At 38.9% G+C, this 15,000-nt stretch overlaps 1 protein-coding gene across 1 annotated transcript; it reads right to left on the bottom strand.

Annotated features, from left to right (window-relative positions):
• Window positions 1–3,686: 3,686 nt before the first annotated feature.
• LOC119578729 lies at window positions 3,687–14,306 on the bottom strand. The gene is given in 4 exon segments (XM_037926337.1): window positions 3,687–6,354; window positions 6,356–6,618; window positions 9,370–9,570; window positions 14,149–14,306. Coding segments are annotated over 4 exon segments (1,956 nt in total). The 5' UTR covers window positions 14,291–14,306; the 3' UTR covers window positions 3,687–5,004.
• Window positions 14,307–15,000: the final 694 nt, after the last annotated feature.

Genomic DNA, 15,000 nt, shown 5'->3' with positions numbered 1-15,000 from the left:
TACTTTGCGTGTGTGGTATTTTCTTTGTGTGTGTACTTGCGTGGTGTGTTGTACCTTGCGTTGTGTGGTGTGGTGTGTAACTTGCGCGTGTTGTGTGTGTGTGTGGTGTACTTGAGTGTGTGTGTGTTGTGTTACTGCGGGTGTGTGGTGTGTTGTAAGGCGTTGTGTGTGTGTGTACTTGGGTGTGTGTAGTGTGTTACTTGCGTGGGTGTTTGGTTCTGTTAATTGAGTGTGTGTGTGTGTCATGTACTTGAGTGTGTTAAGATGGTTGTTCGCGTGTGACTTGCGTGTGTGTGTGTGTGTACTTGGATTGTAGTGTTGTGGGGTAATTGCGGTGGGTGCTTGTGTGTACTTGCGCATGTGTGTGTTGTGTGTTGTGGGTGTGTGTGTGTGTGTGTGTGGGTGTGTGTGTGTTGTGAGAGTTAGTGTCGTTGGTGTGTGTGTCGTGTGTGTGTGTACGTCTATATGTATGAATGTGTATGTCTTATATTATATTATATATCATAAAATATTATATTATATTATAAAATATATTATATTATATTACATAATATAATATATGAGAGAGACAGAGAGAATGTGTGTATGTCTATATATATGTGAATATGCATGTATCTGTGCGTATGTGTATGCGTGTACGTATGTGCGTATGTGTGTGCGTGTGCGTATGTGTGTGCGTGTGCGTATGTGTGTGCGTATGTGTATGCGTGTGCGTATGTGAGAGTGTATGCGTCGCTACGTATGTGCTTTTGGCTTGTTTGCTATTTTTTTTTTATTTTTCCTCCCTATATTTTTTGGTATGTGTATGGTGTACGTGATGTGCGTAGTTGTTATGAGGGTACGTATGTGGTATGTGTATGTGTGTACGTATGTGTATGCGTAATGTGAGTATGTGGTATGTGAAATGCGTGTAAGTATGTGCGTTTTATGGGAATGCGGGTCGTATGTGCCCCCCAATGCGAGTACGTATGTGTATGCGTGTACGTATGTGCGTATGTGTATTCGTGTACGTATGTGCGTATGTGTATTCGTGTACGTATGTGCGTTCTTTTGTGTATGGCGCTTGTACTGTATGTGTATGCGTGGCACGTATGTGGATGGTTTACACGTATGGTGTATGCGTGTACGTATGTGTCTGCGTGTACGCTATGATGTATGCGTGTACGTATTGTGTATGCGTTGGTGCGTAGGTGTTATGCGTGTACGTATGTACGCACGCATACGCGTGTACGTAGATTGTGAAGCACGCATGGTGTAAGGTACCCGCACGACATTGTCCGTGAATATGCACGCCACGCATTGCGTGTGTACGTATGCACGCACGCATGCGTGTACGTATGTACGCATGCATGCGTGTACGTATGTACGCACGCATGTATGTATGTACATGTATGAGTATTTGCGCGTGCATGTGTTCTGTAAAGGGTGTGCGCGTGCGTGTGTGGCTATGTTAAAGGGGCTTGTGTGTTTTTGCGGTGGCTTGAAAGGGTGTGGTGTTTGCGTGTGCGTGAGATCTGATAAAGGGGTGTGGTTGCGTGTGCTGCGCAGTTCTCGTAAAGGGTTAGGGGTGTTTGCGTGTTTTGCGTGCTCTTCCTTTTTGGTTGCGTGAGTTCTGGTACATAGGGTTGTGCTTATGTGTGTTTGCGTTGCGTCGAGTTCTGTAAGGGTGGTGTGTTTGCCGTCGTGCCGTAGCTCTGTACAAAGGGTGTGGTGTGTTTGATGTTGTGCAGTGAGCTATGTAAAGGGTAGTAGTGTGTTTGCGTAGCCTCCGTGCTGTGAGCTCTGTACAAAGGGTGTGTGTGTTGTGCGTCCGTGCGTGAGCTCTGTAAAAGGGTGTATAGTGTTTCGCGTGTGCGTCGATGCTCTTGGTAAAGGGTGGCTGTGTTGTTGCGGTGCGTGAGCTCACTGTGTAAAGGGTGTGTGTGTTTGCTTGGAGTCGAGCTCTGTAAAGGGTGTCGTGTGTTGTGCGTTGTCGGTGAAGACTATCTGTTTAAAGGGTGGTGTGTTTGCGTGTGCGTGCGCTCTGTAAAAGGGACGGTGAGTGTTTGCGTCCGATGACGGAGTCTGTTTAAAGGGTGTGGTGTTTTGTGTTCTCTGGCGTGAGCCTGTAAAGGTGGGTGTTGTGTTTGCTGTGTGCCGTGAGCTCTGAAAGGGTGTGGTGTTTGCCGTGAACGGTGAGTGAGTCCTGTAAAGGGCTGTGGTGTCGTTTGCGTGTGAGTCGAGCGCTGTAAAGGTGTAGTGTGTTGCGTGTCGTGAGCTCTGTAAAGGGTGTGTGTGTGTTGCGTAAAGTGCGTGCGGACTCTGTAAAGGGTCTTGTTGTTGTGTTTGCGTGTGCTGTGAGTCTGTAAAGGGCTTCGTGTGTGTAGCTTGCTGTGTGCGTGAAGCTCCTGTAAAAGGGTGTGCTGTGTGTTTGCCGTTGAGCTCTGTAAAGGGTGTGTGTGTTTGCGTGTGCGTGAGCTCTGTAAAGGGTGTGTGTGTTTGCGTGTGCGTGAGCTCTGTAAAGGGTGTGTGTGTTTGCGTGAGCTCTGTAAAGAGTGTTTGCGTGTGCGTGAGCTCTGTAAAGGGTGTGTGTGTTTGCGTGTTGCTCTGTAAAGGGTGAGAGTTTGCGTGTGCGTGTGCTCTGTAAAGGGTGTGCGTGTTCGCGTGTTTACTGTAAGAGGGAGTGTTTGCGTGTGCGTGCGCTCTGCCGAGGGAGTGTTTGCGTCCCTGATGCGCCACCCGCCGGTCACCCTCTGCCCGAGGAGTGTTTGCGTGTGCGTGCGCTCTGCCGAAGGAGCGTTTGCGTGTGCGTGCGCTCTGCCATGGTAGGGTTTTACCAAGAATGTCTTACTGTTAGCGTTTTACCGTGTTCTTGGTTTGGTGTGTTGATTTCATTTAGCACTGCCCACCCATTGTGCATACCGTCCCAATGGTCATTAGGCCATTACCGGTGCCAAAGCTCGTCATACATTGGTCTTTTCCGTCTTCGCACTTGACGAACATTTTGACGCTTGGCCAGGAGACCACTCCGCCCGTCCCACTTGTGACGGTTTGCCAAAGGATTTCCGGTACACACTGTAAAACCTAACGTACTGCGAACAGACTTACATATAAGCAGATTTCCTTTTAAGTTCAAATGTGGAGTTGGCCAGATATCCTTATCATCATCCTTAGGATAAGTGGTCTTTGGGTTGCATGAAATAAAATGGTATTCCGCTTATGCTTCAAATCTACACTTCGCAAGGAACACTAAGAAATAAAAACCATTTTTAAAAATCTTCCAGCGGAGTTTTAATACTTCGTATGAACTGGGACTGTAATCTCGTCCCTCCAAAACTTCCCAATCTCAAGTGTCATGGAAATTATCTGCCAAACTTTAACCACCCCATGGGTGGCGTTTTTTTTGGGATTTCTTTAAAAATCTAATACTCACATTTTGTCCAATATCTAGCGGATTTAAATAAATCACGAGCTTAATACTGGAAAATATAGTTCCACCATTTATGTGAACTAGAATTTTATTAACCGGGCTTCATTTTCTTCATTTTTCCCCCCCACACTATTACACTTTACTTCAATAAAGAGAAAGTATGTAGACGTTTAACATTGCTTAGCCTCATACAGCTAGAATCCAATTCCTTCATGCATCTTTTTAGCTCACAGACAGTAAAATATGCCAGAATTATCAAGGATTATATAAAATCTGATGGCATTTATTTTTATTGTTGAAATGCAAATATTTGCAGACTTTACAAAGGGTAGCTCTGATTACATTCAAATTGCCTAGAAGCAAACTTTGAATTCTCCTACAAAAGACTCAAAGATCAAACTGATATTGTGCTATGACAGCTACAAAAGGCAAGTGTATAAATGGTAGAAATAAGTAGATAGAGATCAAGGAATGAGAAAACAAAGAATAAAAATAATAAAAAGAAACAAGAAGTTTAGTATTACTGACAACTGAGCACTGACTCTATCGCAGCCCAACTGACAGAGTCAATCACTAAAATAATTGTACATTTCTTCTGATATGGGCTACTTAAACTTAAAGAGTAAGGAGTATAAAAATAGATTAAATAAACAATTCTAAAATTTGAAGGAAAAGTCAATAGCACTGAGTGGAAAAAATTTGATCACTGAATTGGAAATTTGAATAAAATATTATCGGGTTAAAAAGAGAAATTATTCTAGGAGATCAAGTATCCTAAACTAAAATTTATACACAAGATCATTTTCCCCATATAGTACTTAATTAGTCAATAAATCTTAAAATTGTTCAATTCATCTTGCAGTATATCATAAAAGTGGCGGTAAAACTGCAAGCTAGTAAAAACAATACAGACAGTACAGCTACAGGTCAATATAAAATAAATAAATAAAAAAATCCTATCTAACAAGCACAAAACAATCATTCTGAGGAGTAATGGTAGTCCTTGAGTATTCCAATTCCTGCACTAACTGGAATGCTTAGTATCACAGGTATTACAGCCTGGCAGGTTCCCTGGACTTCCCAAACTCAAAAACTGTAGCAATCTATCACTATGAAAGACAATTCACAACCACTTGCATTGTATCTAAAAACCCCTTGTATAAAAAGCTGCCATACAAGTTTTCGTACTAAACAGTAAATATTCTAGATCAATCCATACACCAAATTAACTTTCCATTCCATTTAAGTAGCTACATACGTTTTGGCTTTGGTTACAATAAAGATCAATTAAAATACAAATTCCCATAGGAAACCAGTTTGAAAATCTGTAAAATCCACAATACATATAAATAGATCCCTGATATCAAGCAGGGCCTTAACCAGTTTATCTAGTAGTAAATGCACCTTTAAAAAAGTGAAATGCATTCTAATGCACCACTAGTGACCATGAAAAAGGGACAAGTTTGAGCAACAATACAGCATTTTATATGCAGCAAGCAAACAAACTAGCAGAACTCCTATGATTAAGGCACAATATGCAATATGATCACCTCAAACATTCAGATTAAGAAGTCTGCAGAAATGCATTGATCATATCACATATTCTGAAGTGCAAGTGGTAATGGAGCAACCTTAGACCTGAAAAAGAGAGATTCCTTGATGTTATTCAATACCAAATCTAAGGCAGCAGTAGCATCCTCAAGGCTATCATGTCCATGACTCCCTCCTTTCTGAATGTCTCGTCCAAGATGTCTTTTGGCCAGTGATTTCAGAGACTGCTTGTGCATCAATGGACCATTCAAGGTTGGGGAGCTGGGTGGAGGCTTGAAGAGCAAGGCAGTGTCAATAACATTACGGTGGATTAACTTTAGGGCAGCCAAGTCACCCTCTAGGCTATGTCCTATAATGATTGAAGATGATGGAACCACTCTCAACAATCTCTCTCTAGCTTCTGTAAATGATATAGCCCTTTCTATGTGTTCAGCTGTGATTCCTGAAAATTTGGTGTTGTAATCAAATACTTCACCTATGGGCTTGACATAGAGATCTAACACAACCTTTCCTGACACACAAACCAATGTTAATCTTGCTAATTCAAATCCTTTGCTTGTAAAGATCATTTCACAGTCAAGCCCAAATATTCTTGGAGACCCATCTTTTGTATTTACAAATCCTTCTAATGGACCATTCAGCCCAGATCTGAAGTGATGAAATACATGATAAGAAGTCTGGGTACATCCTGCTACACCTTTCATTCTGTTACAGCACTGATAGTGTAATCTTCCATCTCTTCTTAACACCATTTTCTTTGGATGATATTCACACACATCACTTCCATTTTCACTAACACTGAAATGTTTCCTACATCTTTTACACTTTTCTATTTGTTGTAATTTGTTGAAGTTCCTTTGTAATGTAGCATGTTTTGAATCAAAATTTAAATCCATGCTTCCTGTACTGTTCCTAAATTCACTAAAATTTGAATTTATTTCATTTCCATAATTACCTTCTATATCAACCTCACTATCTTTGCTGTCAGAACTGACCCCTGAAGAGGATTCATGGTTATCATCCTGGTATGTGTCACCTACACTTAAATCTTCTAAGGATTCTGGTTCAGAGTAATCTGAACTACTTTCTACATCCAGGGTCTTGTGTAGATCTTCACGTTCTGTTGCATTAAGTTCAACTTCTAGGAGTTCACAGCCATTTAGAACTCCAGCTAATGTTGTGTAGCCATTAGGCTTGAAAATGTAAAGCCCATGGTTTGTTGCATATGGATAACCATTAAGAACTCGTTCCTCAAGAACACAACACTTTGGAACAAGTAAATCATACAGCTGTTCTTCTGTCTTTTCAAGGCTATCAAACAGAGTTTTGGTGCTCTGACTAATAGCCTTTGTTGATGTGTTGCGGCCAGCTGATGATCCAATTCTGTTCATCTTTTGCCCTCTTGTTCTTGTTCTTACGCTGGCGCCGGGACATCTTTGAAGGATTGCACACCATGATAACCTCTTCTGTATCAGATGGAGCATTGCTGTTTGCCATCTGACTGCTGCTACTAACAGACGAGGTGTCCACTTCTTCCAGACTGCTGCTGCCGTCTGATATACTGGACAGATCCAGAGAATCTTCTATAGAGAATAGGTTCGCATTACAGCTTGCCTTCCCACTTCTGCCACCGGGATCAAAGCGTCTGCCACTCCCCACTGGAGAAAAACAGTGAACTCTGCTTAATGTTAGTTCACAAACAAACAAATAAATATAATCAAAACTTTAATCAAGTTCTAATCTACATTATATGTGATAAAAGTAGAAAAAACATTAAGCAGAGTGCACTGTACTGACCCTGCTCAAGTTCAAATTAAAGACTGGATACTACCAAAGCTAATAAAAAAGACGAAAAAATGTATGTATACATGTGCACATGTGCATGTTCACAAATAAACATCTCAAATCAGGCAATAAAAAATTTAGGGTGGAAAGTTACTAGGAAGCAAAGGAGAAAAATTAAGAATGGTGTTTTTTTAAATTCCCACTTCAACTCTCAAACACTCCAAATAAGGGAAAGAAAACTTAAGGTGTTGAGTTGAATATTCTAATAGTTATATTAGAGGTTATATGGACTGCCTACCAAGTTCTGAAATCAAATCTAACAAGAAATTGTTAATGCTAACACACCTAACAAAATTGAAGTGCCAAACAGGAGTCCCTATTCAAGAACCACACAAGTAACAACTCTGCTCAGTACCTGAATCTGCACCCAACTCGTCTGCTATTGGACACTGTGGGGAAGTCCTCAAGTACCTATGGATCTATGCAGTCTAAAGTTGTAAGTCTAGGTGATTTTGGCAGAAGCAAGAGTCCCAGAAAGAGAACACTGTCCTGCAATCACGGAAGACTTAAATACTCAAGAGATGTCACTCCCTCCACAATACTGATCAAAGCTTGCCTTTGGCAATGGAAAACCTGATTTTAACAAAGAGGCTTGCCCCATACCATCTATCACCTGTCCTCAATCTCTCATACAACATGCCACCATAATCACTGAACAACCATCATTACTCAAATACTTTTCAGTAAAGGCATTCAACGAAGAGATCTCAGCAAATAGATCAGTGGGGAAAAAATAGCTTTAGATTGAAAGCACTGAATAAGTACAGCTTTAACAAGGGTCTGTAAACCTGTATAAAAACATAGGCAGGACATTATCAAATTTTAGTCAAGAGTTTATTATTATCTTTATGCTAGGAAAGTCCTATAACAATGTTAAACATTGAAGTATAGAAAAACAGTACATCAAGTCAAAAAAACAATTTCATATATACTTTTTCAGACTTGTCCTTTACAAGATCCAACAATCTTGTTAAAGCCAGAAATATTAATATATAAAAAAAAAATCTGAAGTACTCCCACACAAGATTTAGCATGTGATTACACTAAGATGCCTATTGTCATAAAAGGTTAAATTGCTCAGGTATGTACTGAAAATGTAATTATCACTTCTCTACATTTCTACTAAATGCAACAACGGTTCTGCATTCAACATTAAAAAACAAGATAATGTCAAGTTCCTTATTTATATATATACACATATATACACACATATATATATATATATATATATATATATATATATATATATATATATATATTTTTTTTTTTTTTTTTTTTTTTTTTTTTTTTTTTTTTTTTCTTAATAAAAATGAGAAAAAATACTGGGTTGTCATAATGACTATCATTTCCTTTAAGGCATTTTTATGGTAAACAGGTCTAAACAAGTAAAGTCAGCTTATTCTGACTCCCAAAGTGGTCAAACTCTTGTAGGTTGCCACAGGCACTGCAGGCATTTTTGCTTAATCCTCTATAACAGTAACATCTAATACAGTCCAATCTTAATTCTCAGTTCCTATGGCACAAACAAAAAATTTAAAATCTATCTTTGGAGTGCCCTTAAAGATACATAAGCAATGCTTTTTCTTACTTTGAATTCTCAAACTTGCATGGTAAAAGATAGCGGCAGTAACTACTTGTTTATCAATCTTAACAGATTAAAATAATCTGCCTTTGGGAGTCCCATTTCTCACTCATTATTTAGCTATATAGTGTCTTAAATCTTTCAGTATAACCCCTTCCCTCCTTCCCACACCCGAGCAGAGCAGAAGGCTGAAGTGAGCCGACCTTACTTATTTATACCTTGGATAAATGGTTACATTTGCAGATCATCTTTCTTACATGGCCAAACTCTCCAATTTGGAACCATTATTGCAAGTCAGAACAATCAAAATTAATCAAGTTATTCTTCCGAGACCATCACCTTCATTGATGCCACTGGCAGTTATCCCATCATGCCAAGATTAGTGTATCATTTGAATGTAATAAGAGTAATGATCAAGTCTGTGCTTGAATTTTCAGATACTCAGAGAATGACCTATAAAAGTCTATTGAGTCTAAAAAGATTTGAGCATGGTTTTTCCCAGAGGGTAAGTTGTATCATTTTCTAATTTTTTCATCAATAATAAATGCAAAGGAAAGGTAGAGAAGAAAGTAAGTAGAGATTTATTGTTTGAGTATCATGCAAGATTAAAAGGGTCCCTCAAAACCATGTTTCATTCCATTTGCCAATGTTGCCCTCCTTATGCAGCAATCATTTGCACTCCCTTTCATCATTTGATCATTATAAATAACATTTTTCCCATTATTGAAATGCATATCAATTTTGGCAAAAATAGCAAATCACCATGTATTAACGGATTATGAAACAAAAGCAATGATTTTATATAGAATGTAACATCAATTATTACTTGTACATTATTACGAGACGCACAAACATACCACATTAAGTAGACCCAAACAGAAAACATTCATGGAGAAATTCCCTTCCCTCAAATTCACTCACTCACTAACACACTGATCCCCCTCCCCCAATCTTAGAGTAAACAAACAATCCTTCAGCTTACCGTCTGCAGCAGTTATGAAGTGTTTGCCATCAGATGAGAAGCTTCCCCCAGTAATGCTGCCAGTGTGTCCTTTGAGAGTGGTTATCAATTCTTGATGGGCATACTGAGTCACAGCAGCCTTCTTCAGGGTCTTTGCTTGCTTTTGCGGTTTGGGAGGTGGCGGCTTTTTGGCTGCTTGGGGCTCCTTGCGTTTAGGCTTGCCTGCGGACAGAGAGGATGGTTTTCAATTGGACTAAAGTAACAAGCATGCATCAGTTTTCTGTTCCAAATAACAGATTTATGTACTCTCTTGCACAGCTTCCTACTAGTATTGGAATTACTCCTTCACTAAATGTATGAAAGATCAAACATTAAATTAGGAAGTTTTTAGTGAGCCATCCAATCTTGCAATTTATCATTCCTTCTTTCAATTAGCAATCCTGTAATGTGTGTGAATTAATTTTCCATTGCAAATGATAAAAAGTATTGGTAATGTTTACAAAGTGACCACAACCCTCTAAGATTCTGTATTACTCCAGCCATTCAATGGAAATCCACAAACGTTGCCATATGAACCAAAAACCTTCCTAAACCAGGGGCTTCACCCCAAAACCCAACCTGATTGCTGTTTACTTTGTGCAGCATCTTTTTTGCAATCTGTTTACTTCATTTGACATATTTTGCTTCCACAGTTTGTTATGTGTTTATGATTAGGTTTTTTTTCCATTATTATTATAGTGCCATTACATTTTCTATAAATGTATACCAAAGGTATTACATGTTGCACAATTTATTTTCAACTTGCTAAGGTAATACTAGAAAAAAGGGTGTTACTTTCAGTCATTTTGTTCATTACAAATTTGTCCTACATGGCTGTGGGAAACAAACTATACCTAAATAAAAGAAAAACAGGTTATCTGAAAATTAAAAACAGGTTAGGAGAACTCTTACCAAAAAATTTAAACTACAGCTTTTCACTAACAACATTCATCACAAGAAAAATCATCCATTTAAAGAAGGGAGTAAGTAACTGGTTGACTCACTGAAATTTCCATCAATCTTATGAATGCAAATCTCTAATAAATAAACAATAATAATAATAATAATAATAAAAAAAAAAAAATAATAATAATAATTATATAATTATATAAATAAATAAATATATATATATATATATATATATATATATATATATATATATATATATATATATATATATACAAGAAAGCAAAAAGAGGGGGAAAAGTGCATCCTAGTAATCCCTTAGCCCAAACTGCTCTTCCACGTCAAAGATTCTCTAATCAAAAATAAATTATTAAAAATGAGAATACATAAGACAGTAGGTAAAGATTAATTCATAAAATTTTCTATAGAGCAGCAATAAATGTGTAATAATAGAACAGTAAGGTGTGTGTTAAACTGTTGACTAACCTTTAAGGTGAAATATCAAAGAATGAAAAAATGTTAAAAATTGTGGCCAAATTCAATACATCAGTACAAGTACTTGAAAAATTTAGAAGTAATTTAGACGAAGCCAAGGTTTAGGGCAGGTTAAAACTGAAGCTGGGTACAAGCACGGTCAACTATGCTTGATTTTGATACCTTTATGAAGTGATAGTTCCTAGAACGTTTCAGTTTCCAAGGAATCAATTTCTTGGTCTAGCTGATCTTGCCTGTTTACCCCAACCATTGCAGAGGAAGAGGGGGGGGGGGATTACTATTAATCCTCAATATAAAAAAATACTGTTAATCTTTACAGTACGGACACTATGCTAGGGTAAACTGAATATGATATTTTGGTGTAGAGGAGAAAAAGTTGGTGTCAGGACAAGAAGTAATCTGCAGACATGAAATGTATCATCAAATAAGTTTCAGCTTTAATCTTGCTATGCATACCAAGGTGAAGACCATAAATACTGTGGGATGTGGGTGGGCAGCCCCCTTATCACCCCTCCCCTCAGGCAGTGCCCAAAGGGGCTTGCCTAGAGTTACAGCAAATTAAAAGGGTAAAACAAATTCATGAAGGAATTGGGGGACCTTGCTCTCAAGTGAATACATCCATATTGTAAAGAATAACCAAAATTACTTTTCTTCCTGAAATAAGTGAATTTAGGCAAGCCTACTAGATGACTTCCTGGTGCCTTGGTGCTTCTGGAGCCATCTATGCATAAATGGATTTAAAACAAAATCAAAGAGGGTGCTACATGTATATGTATTCTGTGTCAGTGGGTTAAGAGAAATCAAATGAGGCGAGTCTTGGTGAGGGTAGGACGCATAGAATTCTGTCAACTTCAAACATACAAAAGTAATGGATTTTCCTGTTTTATGCAATATTACAGCCATGAATTCTATTCAATATCCATTTCTTTTGACAAATATCCTTTTTGATAGGTTTCTAGTGTAATAAAACTAATACTTGTGTTAACCCTCAACAACCTCCAACTGGACAAAGACCTGCTAACCTTTAAAAATAGGTTAATCTTTATGTTATGGGCACACCAAGCTAGGGCAAACTGAAGAGGATATTTTTGTAGAGGACAAACATTTTTTACTTCAATACAGGAAATAATCTCCAAATACGAATGTTGACACCGTGAATAAAGACAAAAGACTGGAAAGTGCCTCTTATAGCCTCACACAATTTCACTGTGCTCCCGAGTTTCAGCTCCTGATATGAAAGATGGAATACAATGCTGCATTGATATCGATAAATAACAACCCTCCCTGACGAGGACTCGAACCTAGGTCACTCCGGGTATGAAACCGGAGGCCATATGTACAAGGTGAAGACTTTTTACGAGGGGGGGGGGGGGGGGGGGACTTTTGGGACACTGAATAACGTCTATTTAAAGAATGCAAATATGCAGTCTCAAAATGGCACATACCCACTAGCAATGCCAGTCCCTGCTATGTCAAATATCTGGGTCAATCTATGTATTACCAAAAAGTTCAAGGTCCAAACAGTAATCCTATTGAAATGCTGGGTAGTTGTTTACTAAGTGACTGTACCCCTCAGACTGAGTATCTATCATAACAACCTACAACCTTTGGGCCACACCTGGGAATCCACAAACAATGCCTTGTGACCCAAGACCCTTGCTAAAAACCAAGGGAGGGGGGATTGCCCCTGGACACCCACTTCCACTAGTGAGGTTTTCCAGTAACCAGAGTGGTTGGTTGATACATTAGCAAAGGACAGCAAACGAACATACATTGGCGAGGTAAAAGCAAGTTAATAAATAGGGAACTTTGTACATGGAGGTTTCCCTGCTTTTTGCCCAAATATTTTATTGATTATCTGAAGAATTACTCTCCTAAGTATACATTTACCTTGTAAGTTTTAATCTAATCTATATGTCTACCATTTCTTTACTTAGCAATTCTACTTCTTACACCAAAGTTCAAGTGCTGAAGGTTATAAAATCAAAAGGCTTCCTTGCTTGACACTAAAATCAATATGGATTTGGAGAGCAAGATTTTCAATACTGTCTTGTTTAAAGTTAAAACCAAAGTATGCTATATTTTAAAAGATATAATACAGTTGCTCTATGTGCTGTAATTGCATAAAATCACTCACAATGTACAGAGGGTTTAAGTATATAGTGGCTTGGGAAATAAAGTAATCAGTACCCCAACAGGGGGAGAGCCCCTTTTTAGTAGTTTCAGGTTCCACATGGCAATCTTTGTGATAGTGTGTGCATTGAGAATGGGGTCAATTTAAAGTTCTTTTGAGCTGATGGCAATACTGTAAACTTTTTTACCACTGCCTGTCAAACTTAAGGATTACTTTGTTTTCAGGTACACATCTCTCAAATCCACGCACCTCTATCACGGTAAACACTCAAAATAACAGCACCCAGCGACACACACTAACTTTAACTTGTTTCTATTTTCTATTTTTTTTTAGCATAACACTACATTGTCAATACATCAGCTTCAACATGAGCCCAAGACAAATAGCCAAGCATGAAATAAATGAGCTCTTGATTTTCTACAGGCCTGAAAGTTATTTTACACTACTTGATGGCAGGACTTTTCATATCACTCATTTGATGACAACATAACTATTTTCAACACTAAAACAGCAACCACATCAAACGTAGCTCCTCTACCTGTCCTTCAGAAAGGTCAGGTTAAATCTTTGAACTCATCATGACCAACAATTCAGTGGTCGGCTATTATCACACTTACTTCACAAATATTACGGTAACATAAGCACAGAAAACACTTAAAACCACTTAAAACACGCCTCGGAAGGCTCTCCTTCCGTCCAAAACGCCTCCCATAGCACGGCACAAAAGGCCTACGTTAATGACCTACTCAGGGATACTACAGTTAGCTGACACACATACACGACAGAAACGTGTCTCGCTCGTTTTCATCTCCTTTTCTCTTCATTTTCTTACTCTTTCGGCCACTTCACGGTTAATTCCAACTGGATTAAGGAGAAGACGGGGTGAAACATAGGAAATAACATCCAGGGCAGCGTCAGCGAGGCCGAATTTCCCGCGGTTCGAGGAATGCAGGAAGTGCGAGCCATAGCGGGTCTCACGTGCCACCACTTCGCGCGGGTTTTCGCCTTTGTTTTGCTTCTACGACGTCTTCTCTCTTCGCCATTCTCGCGCTTCTTGGTGTCCGAGTGCCGGTGATCCCGAGGGCCAGGCAGTCGATGCGGGTTAAGGAAAATATCTTCAGAAATCTCAGCCGCATGCAAATCCTCCTCCGCAACTCGCCTACATCGTGGGTAGCGCCTAAGCGGGTAAATATCGGATAACACACAAAAATCCGCTTAATACTCACTTTGTTTCTCTGCTGTATTGCTGGTCTGGCTTCTTGATAGGCGAATTAGCCACGCCAGGACCAGAATAGTAGCCCCTATTACTATTGACAAGAATAACATCGTCGGAGCGGACGAGACGTGCGTCTCCTCTCCCGCCATCATGGAGTCTGACGTCAGAGCCACGTGTTGGCCAATCACCGCGTGACATGAAAAGCGGCGAGGACAAAACAATGACAAATAAAAATCAATTAATATTTGCCTCCCTTGTACTGTTTAATGACACCTTTCTTGTGGTAAAATCTAAAAAATATATGAACTTCATTTTTCTGCATACAGGAACTTTTTTACAACAAATAGTCTAATTTTCTTAACATTTAAACTGGCAGTCACTGCATTGGGGCTATTGACCTGCTGAACATGGATGGTTAAGCCTAAACGATATAACGGGTATTTGGGGATCCCGGTATTTGTTCAAGGATATACATACGTAAAATGTGTAACAGTATCTCAAAAAGGATTTTGCAAACTACATATATGTTTAGTTTCAAAGTAGTATGGCAATGTATAGACTACCAATGAGCGTGCTATATCATTCTTCATTCACATAACTCTATGAACGACGAAATTTCGAGCAGAACATTTTAACCATTAACGACACATTTACGTTACACCCGTCTTCCTGCTTCCGGTTAAATTGATAATGCTATCTTTATCTCTCCAAAGGATTTATTGATAACATCCTTATCGTTTATCTAATCTCGATGACAGATGCGTGAGATTGTGATTACTCTGAATTTGCATTTACCAGCAAGACAAGCTGGATTTTCAGTACTCAAAAAAGCATGCAGACGTACAAAGGTTAAGAATGTCCA

This window comes from Penaeus monodon, chromosome 11, assembly GCF_015228065.2.
Source record: "Penaeus monodon isolate SGIC_2016 chromosome 11, NSTDA_Pmon_1, whole genome shotgun sequence".
In the NCBI taxonomy this organism is placed as follows: Eukaryota; Metazoa; Arthropoda; class Malacostraca; order Decapoda; family Penaeidae; genus Penaeus; species Penaeus monodon.
The sequence above is the reverse complement of the archived record's forward strand: the minus strand, read 5'-3'. Positions and strand labels throughout refer to the sequence as shown.